The 13,512-nt window shown below is 43.4% G+C and overlaps 1 protein-coding gene across 1 annotated transcript; it reads left to right on the top strand.

Annotated features, from left to right (window-relative positions):
- Positions 1–663: 663 nt before the first annotated feature.
- Positions 664–13,047, top strand: LOC147433914 (fumarylacetoacetase). The gene is made up of 14 exons (XM_086490537.1): positions 664–934; positions 1,320–1,398; positions 1,766–1,824; positions 1,950–2,071; positions 9,771–9,845; positions 9,921–10,005; positions 10,081–10,180; positions 10,305–10,364; positions 10,446–10,516; positions 10,607–10,669; positions 10,754–10,818; positions 12,323–12,419; positions 12,496–12,624; positions 12,813–13,047. The coding sequence occupies exons 1-14, from the start codon at positions 734–736 to the stop codon at positions 12,876–12,878; spliced, it is 1,272 nt and encodes a 423-aa protein (XP_086346663.1). The 5' UTR covers positions 664–733; the 3' UTR covers positions 12,879–13,047.
- Positions 13,048–13,512: the final 465 nt, after the last annotated feature.

Raw genomic sequence — 13,512 nt, 5'->3', positions numbered from 1 at the left:
TGGGATCAATGGTGGAGGAGGAAAAAGCGACGTGCGTCAATTATGGACCGTCAGATCTAAGGTTGCCTCGAATTTACCAATTTGCCCGAATTTACAAATTTGCCCCGAATTTACTAATCGGCCCACATTTACAATATGACATAATCGAATCGCCTATATTTCAACGTGCGCATGAGGGTGTAGTGGTTAGTGCACATGGCTCGTGGTGGGGAAGTCGGGGGTTCGAGACATGGCTGCGGATCGATCCGAATTTACAAGCCTGCCCGAATTTACTTTTCTTCCCGAATTTACCAAACGCCCCGAATTTACCGAACGCGCATCCGACGGCCCAGATCACCTCAACCGTCGATCCCATTTGAGCATGCCCGTGCAAGATAGTGTGGAGGGTATGCCAGGTCGCAGGTTCAAAACTCGGTGGGAGCTTTCATATGCCCTCGCGAGTTGTGGAAGCCTCCATACGCCCTCGTTTTTTGTGCTGTCTGGGTTTACTCCTTTAGAGATTCTGTCCTCTCGTCCCATCCTTGGATCCCACTCACCACCCCATTTAATGATGAGTGTTACTCGTGGAATGCTGCCCCATCATCCATCCTATATAAAGGTGACGCTTGAACGCATAAAAATATACATACTTGCTGGTCACGTGCATGAAAAGAATAAACCTCGTGCTCTCAGTAAGAAGCAAAAAGCACGCTATATACTTCGTTCACTCTCCCGCTCGACTTCGGCATCCTTAATGGCGACCTGCATTGTTCCCGTCCCCGCGGACTCTCCCTTCTCAATCCACAACTTGCCGTATGGGGTCTTCCGTCCCTCGGCGTCTGCTGCTCCCCGCCCCGGCATCGCCATTGGAGACCATGTTTTGGATCTTAGCGCCATCGCTACCGCTGGCCTCTTTAACGGCCCCTTGCTCTCATCGTCCTGCTGCTTCTCAGAGGTATTGTGCCCCAAATCTCGTATCTATCAAAGGCATCAATTGGACCCAAAACACACACACACACCACACACACACACACACACACACACACACCTCATCCAACTCGTGGGCAAATGTAAGGGAGAGGTTTTGAAGAGGAACACATGATCCACCTGTACTTGCTGAAACATGAGAAGAGCGCATGCTTGATGGTGGTTACCTGGAAAATTGCATAAGGCTGATGGCTTAAAATTGGTAGTTTGATTCGAGGATTGAAGTAGGCCAATGTCTCAAGGAGACAGCTGAGATGATGAAGAGCTGCCTGATTGCTCTGGTCTTTTAAGCTTGAACGCAATGATTTAGTTGTAGGTAATTGAAAAGAGGCTTTAATTTTTGGCTTTTCCAGACAACCTTGAATTCGTTCATGGCCATGGGAAGGCCAGCGTGGAAAGAGGCACGAGCAACTGTTCAACAGCTTCTTTCAGGTAATTATAGCAGCTGATCAGAAACCCATTTTTGTGAATTTTTTTGAATAAGGTCTTGTGAATGTTGTGTAATATTGACATATCACCTTCCCTAAACGCTTGATTTTGATACGTGTCCTTTTGTATGACAAGTAATTCTGAAGAGCAGATGAATTGCTTAATCACTTGTTAAGGTGGCATGCCATGTTAGACAAGTTCCTTCAGCCATGTTGTAGATCTAAGATTCATAAATACACATTCCAAGGCACCTTTTTCATATTAACTTCCTGAGTCTTAACATTTTATTATAATCAAGCTTTTATCAAAACTTGCAACAGAAAAGTTCCCTATGTTGGTATAATATGTTGCATCTGGTTTTAAATGGTAGGAGAAGTTCCCACTCTGCAAGACAATTCAGATCTCAAAAAGAGGGCATTGATTCCCATGGTAAGTTGCATTTTTTTCTGAGAGAATTTGAACAGATCCTCGTTTCGTCTAGGTGTGTGTTTGTGCATATCTGTTGGACCATATTTTTTGAGTTTTGATGATTTCACCATGATTGAATATGTTAGAATGAAGTCAAAATGGAGGTACCGGCAGCAATTGGCGACTACACTGACTTCTTTTGTTCTGAGCATCACACAAAAAACTGCTCCAAGATTTTCCGTGGAGAGTTTGCACTTCCTCCAAACTGGTAAGCATGGTGCTATTGTATACAGAGACCAGACCTTTTCCTAAACATAGATGTGCATGGGTGTGTGTGTGGGGGGGGTTATGCGGTGGAATTGGGAAGTACATGTTGTTCCTGTTGTTCCCTGGTTCTACGCTCACTACTGGACAGTGATGATGTTACATCAGTGTCCTAGTATCTATTGATTACCTTGCGTGATGAAGCTGAAGGTATACTATCTTGGGGATGATGACCAGAAGTCTATTTATGGGTGATTTTTCTTTTTAATCGGAGAATTCTGGCTTGGCTTTGATTCACCCAGGTATCTATGGTGTTTTGACATGCTTCTCATTTGTAGCGTGAAACAGATAGTATGCCAACTGTTTGCTGCTGTTCTACGTCAGCACTTGAGTTCTTTATGGCTTATGCCCCTTAAGACAGAGCCATGAAGATGGGGAGCTGCGTTCGATGCGCGATGGCCTAAGGGTGCGTGTGGCTAATAAGTCCGGGGCAAGGACGCAAAGATTCTTTGACAAACAAAATCTGGACTGGTCTGTTTACTCTTGAAGGACCAATATGCTTTCAGAAAAGCACACGCTTGAAGCTCTAATACCACTGTTACAGGCTTGGAGCCTCCAAGCAAGAAATCAATAGCAACACACGAACAAAAACTACAAAATCACTGAGCGGAGAGAGAGAGAGAGAGAGAGAGAGAGAGAGAGAGAGAGAGAGAGAGAGAGAGAGATTTAATTATCGTCCACGAAGGTCAGATATGACCCATGGGACCAAAACAAAAACATTACATCTGTGTTTTCGGGGTGGAGGCGTTAGATACATATCAGTTAGGGACTGAGGGTCCATTAGGGGTAAAGGAAAAGGAAAGGATACAAGACAAAAAACAAAACCTAGGGGGGGTCAGGTAGAGGGGGAGCTGGCTTGGGAGTTCGAAACTCTTGAATGATGGCTTTACCGCCACGGTAGACTGCCCATTTATCTTGTTTACGAGCTTCATGCATCTTTTTGAGCTGGCTTGCTTTGTGCTTGAGTTGGTTTGTAGTCAATTCCTCGGCAATCCAAAGCTTTGTCCCTTTGAGGTGATATGATTGGCGCAGCAACCTCGTCCGTTCTTCTTTGTTCTTGAAAGTGAGGATGCACTGTCCAAGAGGCACATGCCTATGTGTGTCGTTGATCCAAGAGACAGTGTCGGGCTCAATGTTGATTGGTTGAAGAATGTTGTTGAGCTTGATGATGGATTCTTCGAGGGAATCCTCCTCGGTGCACCATGGTGAGGAGAGTCCTCCAATCCTAATTTTGAGGGCAAGGGATTCTTGTATCCGGCATTCTTGTAAGGCTGCTTGTATGTCGTTCTCAATCTTCTTATGTGATGTCTCATTGGCTTCTTTCTGAGTTGTCTTGACAGTCTCGATGAGAAAAGCTTCAACTTCGAGTTTCTTTGCGAGTAAAGTTTCACTCTCCGTTGCTTTTGTATCCTCGAGCTTACACAAACGATTTTTCAGCTCGGCATTCTCCAAAGCAAGTTCTTGGATCTGAATCTCTAGGGCCGTGATCCGTGCATCTTGGCGAGCGGCGAGATCTTTCTTGGGCGCAGCTGCCACAGCAAGAAAACTCTTGCGTGTGTCAGAGGTCGGTGTATTGAAAGAAGTCATGATTGAGAAATCTTCGATCTGTTGTGCAAGAGCCTTTGTCTGTGGCTAATTACTGTCGTCGAAGCAATCAAATGTTTACTCTCGAAGAGCAAACAAATGCTACTGTCGAAGACCAAACAAAATTGAAAGGTCAGTGTAAGCTAGCCCAAACAAACGCTCACTGTCAAAACAAATGCTCACTCAGCAAATGTTCACTGTCAAAGCTTTGTACTTCTTGAGGTCGGCTCCAGTGCTTACTGTCACACGAACCAGAACCAACTCACTGTTGATAGAGCTCTGTATTTGAAGAAAACTTGCTTTGTCAGGTTTCTCGACTGTCGGGCAGGCCGAGGCAGGAACCAGAGTCAACTCACTGTCGACAGAGTTCTGTACTTGACAATACTTGCTTTATACTTCTTGAGATTTGCAGGCGGTAGGTTTCTCGACTGTTGGGCAGAGGCCGAAACCAGAGCTAGCGCACCTTGGCAACCCGACCCAGGCGCACCTTGGCAGCCTGAACCAGACTCGGCTTGGACTGTCACGGCAGGTCGCGACGGGCAGGTCGCAGTAGAGCAGAGAAATGAGAGAGAGAGAGAGAGAGAGAGAGAAGAAGAAGAAGAAGAAGAAGAAGAAGAAGAGAGTTTTAACGTCGTAGGAAACTATCCCAAGAGACCTTAAAGACTAGCCGACGAGGAGTTGAACTCAAGAACGTTATGAGAGAGAGAGAGAGAGAGAGAGAGAGAGAGAGAGAGAGAGAGAGAGAGAGAGAGAGAGAGAGAGAGAGAGAGAGAGAGATTTCACGCCACGACGGATTTCCGTGCTTAGAAGCATTGGCCCCAAAGATTGGCGCCCCTTACGGTATTTCTTTATTATTTTGTCACAACAATACAACTGTCGAGGGTCCTCTGCTCTCAGACTCTGCGTCCATATGTCTTGCAAAGTGAGGCCCTAGGATCCTTATAAATAGCACAAGGGTTGCCTAAAAGCAGCTCCCCAAAAGCACTAAACCCCAAAAGCATCTGCTCCCAAAAGATAGCGCAAGAAACTCCAAAAGCTGTCAGTGAAAATTGCAGAAATCCGTACAGCCTGCCACGTGGCACAGCCAACGCAATTCATGGAAGTTTCATACAGCAACTGCCGCGTCAACATCCGTACACATGCTGCGTCAGCACGTCAACATGTTTTACAGAACTCATCCTCAGAGTTCAAACTTTGGGTTTTCAGTGTTTTAAGCCCCTACGACCGCTGCTCATAAGTTCTTTAAGGTTTAGTTCTTCACTTTCTCTTGTCGAAGCGGCCATTTCTCTTCCAGTTGGGCATGCCACATCATCCCGTTGTGTCAGTTGGACTTGGCCGATTTGTCAAAGGTGTAGCGGAAAAGTGTGAATCGGGCGATGAACTTGTCTGCAACCTCGAGCAAACCTCCTCTCCGTACCGGGCAGCCAATAGATCTCGTATCTATTGCAATGAATCTCTTTGTCATCAAGCACCTAGAGCGTACAACCCATCTAACGGGCACGAGAACTCTCCGTAGGCGATGTTACACCGAGAGGGTGTGCACATGACGGAGGAGCGCTAGCTAGAGTAAGGAAGATCGCTAAGGGAAAACGTGCACGCGTACGCGCACGCGAGAGAGAGAGAGAGAGAGAGAGAGAGAGAGAGAGAGAGAGAGAGAGAGAGAGAGAGAGAGAGAGAGAGAGAGAGAGAGAGAGAGAGAGAGAGAGAGAAGAAGAAGAAGAAGAAGAAGAAGAGAGTTTTTTAACGTCGTAGGAAACTATCCCAAGAGACCTTAAAGATCTAGCCGACGAGGAGAGTTGAACTCAAGACCTGTTATTCGAGATGGAAATGGCATAACCAATCTACCACACTTGAGAGAGAGAGAGAGAGAGAGAGAGAGAGAGAGAGAGAGAGAGAGAGAGAGAGAGAGAGAGAGAGAGAGAGAGAGAGAGAGATTATTGCACACTGTAAAACGTTGGCAATAGCAAAACGCTAGAGACAGAGAATGTGCCCAAATGTTGGATCTTTGTACTGATAACATATATCAAAAGTACATGGGGGCAGGAGGGGGGGGGGGGGGACATTTATAGGCAAATCTCTGATTTGCCATACCTGCAGCAAAACCCCACAATCCCATAAATGGCCTAATAAATGGTAATAAATACGTAAACTCACTAAATGTGACCTAACACACATATTTAGTAGCAGGACTCTGAGAGAGAGAGAGAGAGAGAGAGAGAGAGAGAGAGAGAGAGAGAGAGAGAGAGAGAGAGAGAGAGAGAGAGAGAGAGAGAGAGAAAATGAAATGTTATATTAACGTCTTCAAAAGGCCAAAATGACCTATGAGACCAGAAAGTTACAATGCGGTGCATCTGATACAAGGTCAGATTAACAAAATAAATTAAACTAGGATAACAAAATATAAATATAAATACTGCGGGGATCCTAAATTAAGCAGTACAATGTGAAGACAATATGGGAGGGGAGTAGAGATCCATCTTCATCTGCACTCTGGACGACGAAAGAGTATGGCTTGAATCTTTTTCCATAGCCTCCTTCGAAATTGTGTAGCTCCTCTCCTCCCTCGGGGTCGTCTAGATCTCCCTAGCTCCAAAGCTCGGTCTATGAGAATGCTTGTAGTGCGGGTAGACCTCTCCACCGTCGCTGGTTGCTCCTCTGTCTGTTCTTCTGGGTGTATAGTATCCAGTGTAAAGAAATCTGTGATCTGTCTCTGGGGATGTCTCTCTTCACCTCTCCTCAGTAAAGTTTCTCTATGCTTGTGTAACTCAAGTAGATAAAGCCCAAGACATCTTTGATCCTCATAACTCATGACCCTAGATAGAGGCCCAAAACCTTCTCTGAATAGACAGTGAAAACGACCTCGTATCTCATAGTACAGTGTGCAATGACATATGTAATGTACTTCTGTCTCTGGCTCTAGATGGCATAAGCGGCATATTCTGTTATTTGCTTGTGTCCCTCTGAATCTGCCAGTCTCAATCTCGAGTTGATGCGAGGACGTGCATATCTGGCCAATGGCACAACGCAAACCATGCGAAAGATGCGTGTCCATATAGCTAGGTCGAATTACAAACCCATCGCCCGTGAGGTGGAGAAGATGCCCTCTATAGAAAGCCATCTTTGTGCCCAACTCTTGTAATGGCTCTATCCATGTCCTCCTCGTGTCCAACTGGATCAAATCCTGACGGATGAGTCTATTAATCTCTACCCGTGTCAGAGACCTCAAGGGTGCCTGAAGAGAGTATTGAAAAGGAGGCAACCTGTCCATGGTGAAACCATGTGTCTGAAACCATGATGTCATCTGAGCATACCAGCATGATGTATCCTCGTTAAGAGCTAATTGTTTGGAGGACTCTAGAGCCACCCTGGCATATCTGTCTCTGGTAGTATCCCACAGACTGTGTACAAAGGAGATTGATCTTGTGAGCGCCTCAATCTCCACAGGGGGGGCAGCTAATTCCGCTCGAATGATATCATGCGGTATAGAAACCTTGGCTCTAATCAGCCGAGAGATCATAGATACCAGGGGCTTCTCCATACGCCTCCACCCATCCTGGCCTATAGAAGATCCCCAAACCTGCACCCCATATAACATAGTAGAGGCAACCAAAGTATCAAAGAGCCATAACTTTGTCCTAGGTTCTTGGAACTGAACCTGTGAACACATCCTCTCCATTCCTCCCAGAGCCGCACCAGCTCTACTTAGTCTAGTCTCTGTTGCTCTTCTCAAGGAAAATCTCGGCCCAGTAAAGACTACCCCCAGGTAAGTGTATGCATCAGTATACTCCACAATCTCCTGACCATATTTGAAAGTGGGTACTGAACTCCTGACCCATTGCGGTGTGGTGTTAAACACCATAACCTTGGTTTTACCTAGGTTTACACACAATCCACTATCCTCTGCAAAATTGCGTAGTGCATCCAACTGTCGTTGCATACCTTCTGGTGAGTCAGATATCAGCACAATATCATCAGCATATAGCAACAATGGGATCCACGTCCCTGCCAGCTGTGCACCTCTGTCACCCTCTCTATCTATGTAATCAGACACCTCATCAACATATATACCAAATAGAGTAGGAGACAATGGGCAGCCCTGTTTCACTCCAATGGTAGAGTGAACTAAATCAGATACCCCTTCCGGAGTGCGTACCCATCCCATCACTGATCTGTATAAGGCCATAATCCCCCAAATCACCTCTATGGGCACCCCCATATCCTGCAGTCTGCGCATCAATCGAGCTCTTGGTACCATGTCAAATGCTTTACGAAAGTCCACAAAGCTACAATATATTCGTCTCCCATGTGCTCTGCCCTCCTCAATGATGGCCTTGAGTGTCAGAATATGATCAAGAGTGGAGAAACCCCTCCTGAAGCCGGCTTGACCCTTTGCTCGTACCCCCTCGCCCTCTGCCCAATTACTCAAGTGTTGCTCCAGGATGGATGCATACAACCGTGCCAATGTGTATCCAACCATGATAGTGCGGTAGTTCCCAAGCTCTGTAGGGTCACCAGCCTTGAAGATGGGCACAATATTAGACAATCTCCAAGTCTCAGGTAATCCCTCACACATGGCACAATTGAACAACACTGAGAGAGAGAGAGAGAGAGAGAGAGAGAGAGAGAGAGAGAGAGAGAGAGAGAGAGAGAGAGATTGTGACTGGCCAAATGGACGCAATGATTAATTATGTCTATGACCTTGACGTAAAAACCCTAACCCTAAATCCCGTCACATCTACTTATCATCTCTTTAACTCTCTATCAGATCTACATCTTTATAAATAGATCTATCATTCTCTATAGAGATCTCTATCTCTCCGCTTAGATTGCCTATCTATGCTGAGAGAGAGAGAGAGAGAGAGAGAGAGAGAGAGAGAGAGAGAGAGAGAGAGATTGTGACTGGCCAAATGGACACAATGATTAATTATGTCTATGACCTTGACGTAAAAACCCTAACCCTAAATCCCGTCACATCTACTTATCATCTCTTTAACTCTCTATCAGATCTACATCTTTATAAATAGATCTATCATTCTCTATAGAGATCTCTATCTCTCCGCTTAGATTGCCTATCTATGTTTCCATTAAGTTCTCTCTGTTTATTTAGAGAAAGAAAACATCAATATTATAAAGTCTCATTCACTAATGCAAGGTTAACAAAAAAGGATTGCGATTATGTGATCGTTTTTGTCTAATCTTTCAATTGTGCTGCATGTAATAACTTAAGCTTGATGTAAGTCGAATATCAATTGCTCATTTTTGGATTTGTGAGAGATCAGGGTTAGTATGATTAGAGCATGAACTATCACGTTTTATTAGAGATCAGGGTTAGTGAGAGATCAGGGTTATGATTAGAGCATGAACTATCACATTTTATTTAAAGTTGATGTGATATATACATGCTGACTAAAAGGATTTAAGAGAGGGCCATAGTGACATAGTATTGGTAGGCAAGCACGCACTTGATAACAACTGAATTATTTAGCAAGATTAATCACAATCACAAGGCAGAGGGCAATGAGTGAGTATAGCAAAGGTCAAGGGTAAAAAGCTCCTAAATGAGTACAAACCTCTCAAAAGTATTCATCCATGGAATGGATACCCAGCTAGACAAACTATGTGGCTTTTAGTCTATGACCATAACCTAATAATACGGTAGCGTGGGAATGTACAGTATTTTGTCAAACACATGTATGATGGATCATGGAGCTGATGGGTATATTATCTTGTGGACAACAATAATCAGTTTATAACTTGCCTTTTCCTTTATAGGTGTATCTGGATCTTTTGTGATATATCTAGCCATCTCTGTATGGGAAAGGGCTGCAAATGTAAATCTTGATAAAAAAACTAGAGAATTTTGTTGCTAGTAAAGAGTAGTTTGGTTGGGTGTAATATAAGAAATTAGAATAAAACTTAAAAATTTCTTGGCATTCCAAAGTGAATGCACGCCTTTGCAAGTGTTGGTTGTTGTTGTTCTTTTAATTGTAGTCTCTTAGGTCTCAATTTACTGCAAACATTTAAAGGTCTAGCATTTGATTATTGTTTTGTAATTGCAGGCTTCATTTGCCAGTGGCTTACCATGGAAGAGCATCCTCTGTGGTGGTCTCAGGGACAGACATAACCCGGCCAATGTAATCTTTGAACACAAACTGTTACTTCGGTGGAAAGTTTGGATACTTGATAATTGAGTATTTTGTTATTTTTAGGGGACAGTCATTTCCACCTACTCCTGATGGAAAGACTCCACCATATTTTGGCCCTTCTAGACGTCTAGATTATGAGCTTGAAATGGTAAAATTGTTCTCAATTCGTCATACTGTATTCGGTTTTTTCCAAGTTATTATAAAGATATTCCTTTGTCTACAGGCTTTTTTTGTAGGTCCAGGATGTGAACTCGGAGACCGTGTGACAATTGAGAATGCTTATGATCATATTTTTGGTTTGGTATTAATGAATGATTGGAGTGGTAAGCATAGTGTGGCACAAAACTTTCTTTTCTTGACAGTATTGGAAGACAGTCTCATTATAAAGTTACAAGTCTTCGCTTACCAGTCGTGTTTGTGATGAAAACTTTTCAATGCTCCTCGCAGCTCGCGACATACAGTTTTGGGAGGCTCAGCCTCTTGGACCATTCCTTGGGAAGAGTTTCGGTGAGTCAGAGTTTCATTAGCTAGCTTATTGTGCTTGCGGAAGTCCATGCATTCATTACCTTATTGTTTACAAATTACCAGGAACTAGCATCTCGCCATGGATCGTAACTCTCGAGGCTTTGGAACCTTTTAAGTGTGATGCTCCTAAGCAGGTATCATGATGCTATCATGCTTTTCAGGAGTGCCTGATAGTTCAACATTAAGTATCAATGCAATATGGTATTGATTGTTTGTTTGAACAGGATCCCCCTTGTTTGCCTTACTTAACAGAACCTTTCCGCTTCACGTTTGACATACCGCTTGAGGTTTACAGGCTTTCTTTCAACGAATGCTGCTTTAAGCTTTTGGGTTGTTAAGCATTATTGAGCATGATCTTTTCGATTTTGAAGGTCGCAATCAAACCAGTCGGAGATGAGAAGAAGTCTGTCACATGTCGAACCAATTTTAAATATTTGTAAGTTTCTTATTCCACCAATTGTCAATTTTCTTACAATCTAGAGTGAACGTTCAAAATAAATTGCTATAGAGAGAAGAGATAAACTAGCTCTAAAGAGGAAAAGCTTGTTTGTCAGTACAAAATGTTAGCCAATTATGTTTAGTTATGTATGTTTTCATGCATCTCAAAGTGTGCAATAGATTGGCTGCGCAAACTGGTAAGACTTTACTCGTGTTACCCAAGCAGCAGAACTAGAGTTGTTTGCGAGGGTGGTCACATAAGCTAATGAGACATTTAAAAACTTATGGTCATAACTTCACACAGTTATTCTCTAAAGAGTGGTCATATCTTTCAAGGGCAAAGGTTCTAATTAACTGTCCGAGTCTGTGGAAACACATACTATCCTCTAGGTGCCAAATATTTTATGAGTGCCATCATAGTCCAAATTTAAGTACTACCGATCCTCCAAAAGATTGATGGTAAAAACCACAGAGCGTAAATTAATTGCCCAACAACATATTAGAGTTTGCTTACAACAGTTCCAAGGATGTGATGACAATCCTTTATGAAGGAAGCATTGATTTCAACCGAGGTTACCTATTACAGCGTGGGAACCCTCTTTGAACGAACAACTCGCGTCTCGCAAAAACTGCTGCTGACATGGCAATTCGATAGCTATGCCTAGGGATTTTAAATATGCTGTGTGGGCACTCTCTCTCTCTCTCTGGCATTCTACCGTGTGGAGAAGCAGAGCAGAGCCATAGAGTTGTACTTTGTCAGAGCAATATAAAGAAATACTGAGGGGCTGTTGCAGTCTGGGAGTGGAACTGTGCCACTTCATGTCTCGTGTGGACTCTCTCTCTTTTTGGTTGGGCACATTGCTCTAGTTAGACAGGAAAGAAAGCGGTATCTCTGTTCATTAAGAACCTTGTCCTACCTTGTTGAAGTTGCTCAAGCGAAAGTTCCGTTGTCCTGTTATGGTGGATTTTTTTATGCAAGCTGGTGGCTCTCTCCATGTTCTTCCCTCCGAGTTCTGGTGATGGGCCTCTCCTGGGTTCTTATCGGCCTGTCCTGGGGTGGGTTAGAAGATTTTGATGCAAGTATTGGTGTTGGTCCTTTCTCTTGGGCAGTGGTTTTGGTTTTTAAGATCTTGAGTGTGGGCAGTTATCATGGGTGTGGATGGTGGTCCAGCTCTTCGCCATCCTGGTGGTGTGTGCCGGTGGTTAGGTGCGGTAGTTATCAGAGGCAGATTTGTGCAGCTCTGTTCTGAAGTCAAAACCTCTTCAGCTTCCTATCTTCCCTATTTGCACAAATCTTCACCTATGGTTTTTCACCTAGCTTTGTCTTGCCTAAAGATCTTGAGGGGTTTTTTCACCTATGGTTGTACATTGTCATGTGGCTTTTGAACATGCAATTTTACCAAAGGGCCTGTACCCTTGTGTGTGTGTGTGTGTGAGAGAGAGAGAGAGAGAGAGAGAGAGAGAGAGAGAGAGAGAGAGAGAGAGAGATTGAAATTTGATAGGTATTGGACTATGGCGCAACAGCTCACACATCACACAATAAACGGATGTAACTTGAGAACAGGTGATCTGTTGGCAAGTGGAACCATCAGCGGTCCGGTAAGCCAGTAAGTCAAGTATTCCTATTACAAGTCCTGTCTTTTTGTGGAAACTAACAGGTGACTTATTACAACAGGATAGGGACAGCCTGGCGTGTTTGCTTGAGCAGACTTCAAATGGGCAAGAAGAGTTTACTTTAGAACATGGTGGGGTAAGGAAGTACCTTGAAGATGGGGATGAGGTGATCTTCTCGGGTTGCTGCAAGGTACAGTTTTGACTGTTCTTTTGGTATTGTTGCTTTAGAAGTGCCATGGGGATTGAGATGGGAGTCATAACTCTCTAAGTTTAACACACTCTCTCCACCCACCCAAGCGTGCGTAGGCGCACACGCCGTTTGGCATACAATCAATGTTTTTTTGAGTCTCAAAATTTGTGGTTTTTGGCTAATGGCAGGGAGATGGATTCACAGTGGGATTTGGCACATGTAGTGGTAAGATACTCCCAGCAAAGACACAGTGATACATCAACTCTTCTCAGAATTCATTACAAATCTGAAAACCTTTTTAAGTCTTCAAGTTAAGATAGGGACCTAATGTAAACACTCTTCAAATTATATAAAACTGTAGGTAAACTCTTTTTGCTGGCTCTCTCTCATTAAATTTAAAACCATGAATTTGATTCGGATGTTTCTACGATTGTCACTTAAACTATTTTGCCTTAGAGTACACTTTTAAATAGTTACAAGTGTTACAAAACAGGGTGTGTGTGTGTGTGTGCGCGCGCGCATCTCAGTACCATGTATGTACATGGTGAATATAGGATTGATATTTCACGGCATGTAATGTAGGTGAATGTCTTACCATCATCTCTTAAAAAAGAAAATATACCTTCTCTTCATAGACTGGTTAGTCTTCAAGTAAGAGTGGCTGAATGATATCAATTAAGAGTTTTTAAGATGCCTTATTTTTTTCTGTTTAAAGTTGTTTTTCAAGTTTTAGCCAAGTAAGCTGCCTCAACTTATTTTGCACATGCCTTTTCTAAAAGCATTTTTAAGTTAATAATGTTTTGTTTTATCTAGTTTTGTTGCGTAGCAAATAGAGTGATTTAGTTTTTTCTTTTTTCTTTTCTTGTGTCCTTTGCTTTTATAGTTTTA

Source organism: Adiantum capillus-veneris, chromosome 19 (assembly GCF_014529385.1).
Source record: "Adiantum capillus-veneris isolate H3 chromosome 19, ASM1452938v2, whole genome shotgun sequence".
NCBI classification, from domain to species: Eukaryota; Viridiplantae; Streptophyta; class Polypodiopsida; order Polypodiales; family Pteridaceae; genus Adiantum; species Adiantum capillus-veneris.
This window is presented reverse-complemented; position numbering and strand designations above follow the sequence as displayed.

What these genes read in the sequence shown, in the direction of transcription:
- LOC147433914 (XM_086490537.1), top strand. Translation starts at nt 734, where the DNA reads ATGGCGACCTGCATTGTTCCCGTCCCCGCGGACTCTCCCTTCTCAATC. An exon ending in TTTGCACTTCCTCCAAACTG is followed by an intron (nt 2,072 to 9,770) that starts GTAAGCATGGTG and finishes TTGTAATTGCAG; the next exon opens with GCTTCATTTGCCAGTGGCTT. An exon ending in ATTCCTTGGGAAGAGTTTCG is followed by an intron (nt 10,365 to 10,445) that starts GTGAGTCAGAGT and finishes ACAAATTACCAG; the next exon opens with GAACTAGCATCTCGCCATGG.